This window comes from Oreochromis niloticus, linkage group LG2, assembly GCF_001858045.2.
Source record: "Oreochromis niloticus isolate F11D_XX linkage group LG2, O_niloticus_UMD_NMBU, whole genome shotgun sequence".
In the NCBI taxonomy this organism is placed as follows: Eukaryota; Metazoa; Chordata; class Actinopteri; order Cichliformes; family Cichlidae; genus Oreochromis; species Oreochromis niloticus.
The window spans coordinates 15,051,171-15,055,469 of NC_031966.2; the positions used below are offsets into that span (position 1 = coordinate 15,051,171).

General features: G+C 35.2%; 1 protein-coding gene across 1 annotated transcript; it reads left to right on the forward strand.

Annotated features, from left to right (window-relative positions):
- Nucleotides 1–1,433: 1,433 nt before the first annotated feature.
- On the forward strand, nucleotides 1,434–3,107 carry LOC109203185 (uncharacterized). Its single transcript, XM_019362372.2, has 6 exons — nucleotides 1,434–1,508; nucleotides 1,599–1,928; nucleotides 2,018–2,374; nucleotides 2,501–2,620; nucleotides 2,813–2,856; nucleotides 2,948–3,107. Exons 1-6 carry the CDS (start codon nucleotides 1,439–1,441, stop codon nucleotides 3,080–3,082), a joined length of 1,056 nt encoding a protein of 351 aa, XP_019217917.1. The 5' UTR covers nucleotides 1,434–1,438; the 3' UTR covers nucleotides 3,083–3,107.
- Nucleotides 3,108–4,299: the final 1,192 nt, after the last annotated feature.

Consider the following 4,299-nt stretch of genomic DNA (forward strand, 5'->3'; position numbering starts at 1 on the left):
AACAGTGATGCCAGACCAGTTACTTGAGATTAAAACAGAGACAGGAAGTGCAAAGTCCTTTGTATCCATGCCCTTGCTTGAAAGCCTAAACACAACAATGCTTCCATGCTTCTGTGTCTCTTTGTGTGTTTCAGGTGAAGCAGCAGTTGAAATTTCAAGGCCAACATTTTTTTTTATTAGTACATTAAAATCTTTCAGCTGTCTGTATAAATCTTCTGGATTTGGTGGTCCGCCCCCCCCCAAGGTACATGGATCTCAGTTGAGTCAGAAGCTCCCGTCAATGTGTTTGTGTTTTGGAGGCTGTAACTACAACCACCTCCTCAACTCTATATGCTGGTGCATGTGTCTCCTCTTTAGGAACAGACCGTATTGGTAATCATTAATAATGTTCATGTCATTAACTGCAGGGACAGGGACAATAAAGTTGAATCTAAACTTCTGAATCGAATCTTGGGCAGCTACTGTCCGATTATGTATCGTTGTAGCGAAAGGTTGGACATCATTAAGCAAAGTATTTCAGACTTGGTAGTGTAAGGTTTTGAGACTGAGGCTTTGAGACTTGTAAATGTATTTTTAAAAATGTAATAAATAGATAAGTGGCAGCGGTTGAGCCTGGTAATCTCTGGTGATACATTCATTTTGGACATCTTTGCAGTTTTGAGATAGAACGGACAATTGTAAAGCAAAGTGTAAAATTACATTATAAAAGCATGAGTATTGGGCAGATTAGTCAAGGAAACTTTACTAAAATGCCTTTCAGGTGCATTAAGGAAAATGAAGGATCCAGTGTTTTGGGGGTGTGACTCATAGTAATTCAATTTACGTAATTATTTATATCATATGTTTTTTGCAAAATTAAATTGTTGATCTAGATCATTGATTTTGTTACAGCAATATTGTAACAGTTAATTTACCATTACAATGTGTTTCCTAACCTTAAGAAAGTACTCCTTAGCTTAAGGTTAACCATAAACCAAGGCCAGCCTAAATGTTAAATTATACTTTTCAAAGCAATGAATGCTTTAAAAAGTGCCTCACTTATTTATGTTATGATAGTGGGTCATGCTAATAATGGTAACAATTTTATGAGTCCTAAATAGCTTGACCATGTTAGCTAGGATAAAGTCTGTTGCCTCCATATTCTAGAAAATATCCAGACAATTCTGTTTTTGTGTTTTAGTTTACTGTGTCATCTCTTACGTTTACGCCCTCAGAAATGAAGAAACCCACCATAAAAGAAAAGCATGTTGATGGTGTTGTTTCATATGTTTAGACTGGAAAGATGGTTGCTATTATTTCCACTGTGGTAGTGCAGTGAAGCACTAACGTAATAAAAAGCCAATCAGATTGTTCTAAAATTGTTCCCTCCCACTTGATGTGATTATATTAAGTTGCATCAGCTTATAATATGTTTTAAATGCTGTGTGCTTTAATAGAAATGAGCTGCAAGTGGATTAATCAGAAAATGCTGATAATACTTTACATACTGCTGAGCGTCAGAGTTGGTAGTAAGTTTATTTATTTATTTATTCATATATTTGTACAATTTAGCATTTACAAATCTATCTCTCACTGCTTTTTTCTCATTTTATTTTCAGTATGCACAGATGATCTATTCTTTGAAACAAAGAGTTTAGTTGTTGGAGATTATGTGACTCTGAAATGCCCACGCCAAGCAACTGAGTACAAAGAAACCATGTACTGGATAAGGATAGTTTCTGGCAGCTCAGCTGAATTCTTGGGAGGAACATTTACCTTTGACTATAATGGTGTTAACAAAACTCCCCATATTACAGCAAAACAAGAGCCTGGAACTTTTATTCTTGAAATAAGTAAAGTTAATCTAAATGACATTGGCCTTTACTACTGTATAAAAGTCAGGCAGCTTGCTATGACATTTTTAAAAGGAACGTTTCTTACAATTGAAGGTGAATGTTTTTTTTCTTTCAAAAAATCTTTTTTTTTTTCAGTGAAGAGAGTGAAATATTTTAACTATTTCTTCTTTTATGTTTTCCAGAACTAGAACCTGATGGCACTGACATTTTTCAAATGCCTCCATCTGATCATGTCTATCAAGGAGATCCAGTGGCTCTGCAGTGTTCACTCCTCTCTAACACTGAGAAGAAAACTTGTTCTGGAAATCACAGTGTATACTGGTTCAGAGCTGGAACAGATGAGTCTCAACCCAGTTTAATCTATGCTCATGGAAATACTGGTGATGAATGTAACAAGAGTGCCGAGGATCCTTCCCAATACAAATGTGACTATAGCTTCTCCAAGAACGTCAGCACTGCTGATGCTGGGTCTTACTACTGTGCTGTGGCCACATGTGGACAGATCATTTTTGGAAATGGAACAAAGCTGAACATTAAGGGTGAATTTTCCAATGTTTATCCAATAATTTAGAATATATTAATATCAGCTGAATACATTCGTGTCAAATTTCTAATGTAACAACAACAAAAAAAATCATAATGACGGGATTCTTATATTTTTCCAGGGCCCAGCACATGGGACTTGCAGATGGCCAATACAGTTCTCTTTCTGTTATCTGCTGCACTGGCTACAAGTCTAATTGTTATAGCCTACCTCATCAAGAAATTAAGTGTTTGCTGCCCTGGTAAGTTCTCCCTTCTCTATCTAACAGTATTTTGCAAAAATGTCACATAATTAAGCGCCTTGAGGTGACTGTTGTTGTGATTTTAAATAAAACTGGCAATCAGGTGACTGACAAAAATGAATTGAATTGATTCACAAAGTTGTTTTTTAAAATCAGCCAAGAGTGTCTTTCATCTTAATTTTTTTGTTTCAGACACAGATCTTGGAACAACCAGTGGCAATCATGAGAATCAGGAGGTAAGGTGTATATCAGAAACAAAGATAAATTAATGGCATTTGAATTTTTTTTCACTTTATTTATCTCCAAAAATCGTATGTATTTCCTCAGAGAGGTGAGAACTCGATGGTTTATTCAGCAGCAACTTTCACCATAAAGAAAAGTGGCAAATTAGTGAGAAGAAATGAAAAAACAGAAGAGGAAGCAACAGTCTACTCTGATATCAGTGCTTCTGCAGTAAAATAACTATTTTCAAACTGAATTTTAAGTGATATTACCAATTGCAAAGTTTTGTATAACAAACAACAATGTCATACAACGTCTTCTATTTTACTTTTGAAACCCACAAATTATATTATAATAACATCTATGATTTTAACATCACATTATGTTATTGTCCAGTTTGTATTATTAATACTTTTTAGAAGTGTAAAATGTAAATTTTGCTGATATACTATGACGCTATATATTTAAATAAATGCTTACTTCCTTGCAAAGGGGGCTTCTTCATCTTTCTTTTGTTAACATGCATATTTCATCATCTTAACCATTCTGTAATGCATCAGTGCAATTTAAAACACTTCAACAAAACTGACCTATGTGACCCACAAAATATTGGACGTCAGACAGATGTCCAATAGATCATGTCTATATTGGGTCCATTGGTCAATCACCAATTCTGGACATCTGTACTACGTCTGAACTTGGTCCATGATTTTGACGTCCAGCCTTGACCCAATTTGACGTTCAACATTTTAATCTTGGACTGGGTACATTTTTTGGACGTCATGTGGACGCCCGTGAGAGGTGCAGGGAATTTACATGAGTAATAAATGTAATGTTTTTTTATTTACAAATATCAGCATTGTTGTTATCAAAATGATATATATGAATATGGATTATTTATAAATAAACATGGTTTATTTTGTATTAGCCTATTGGTTTATTTAGTACATGTGGATTTTTTTGTTTTGTTTGTTGTTTTACATTTTCCTGATTTTCTGTAACTGGTTTATTTATTTTAATTAATCAACTTATTAGTTTGAAACCAGGTAAAACTGAAAACTGTGTTGAAATACAGGGGCGATTTTAGCCCATTTTTGGGGGTGCTATGAATCAAAGCACCCCCAAAGATTTCTTACTTTTTTTGACAATATTTTCTGTTTTTGGGACACACTACTAAAAGTAAAAAAAGCATACCGTACTCAATTGAGATGGAACATTTTAACAACAAAAGTATAGATAACTCGTCCCCCCTCCCAAAATGGTTTGTTCCAGCTCGGCTCTCCCCTACCCTGGCTCTAGCTCCGTTGCTGCAGTGCCACAGCGATAGTGGCTGAGACGCAGCGGAGCGGAGGTGTAAGTGCCTGGCTTAAAACAGGACATATTAGCTGCATTTAACCTTCAGTTACTCTTTATATATTTAGGTAGGAGTCAGGCCATGTTTCTTTTTAGCTGAAAAA

What these genes read in the sequence shown, in the direction of transcription:
- LOC109203185 (XM_019362372.2), top strand. Translation starts at nt 1,439, where the DNA reads ATGAGCTGCAAGTGGATTAATCAGAAAATGCTGATAATACTTTACATA. An exon ending in AACGTTTCTTACAATTGAAG is followed by an intron (nt 1,929 to 2,017) that starts GTGAATGTTTTT and finishes TATGTTTTCCAG; the next exon opens with AACTAGAACCTGATGGCACT. An exon ending in AACAAAGCTGAACATTAAGG is followed by an intron (nt 2,375 to 2,500) that starts GTGAATTTTCCA and finishes ATATTTTTCCAG; the next exon opens with GGCCCAGCACATGGGACTTG.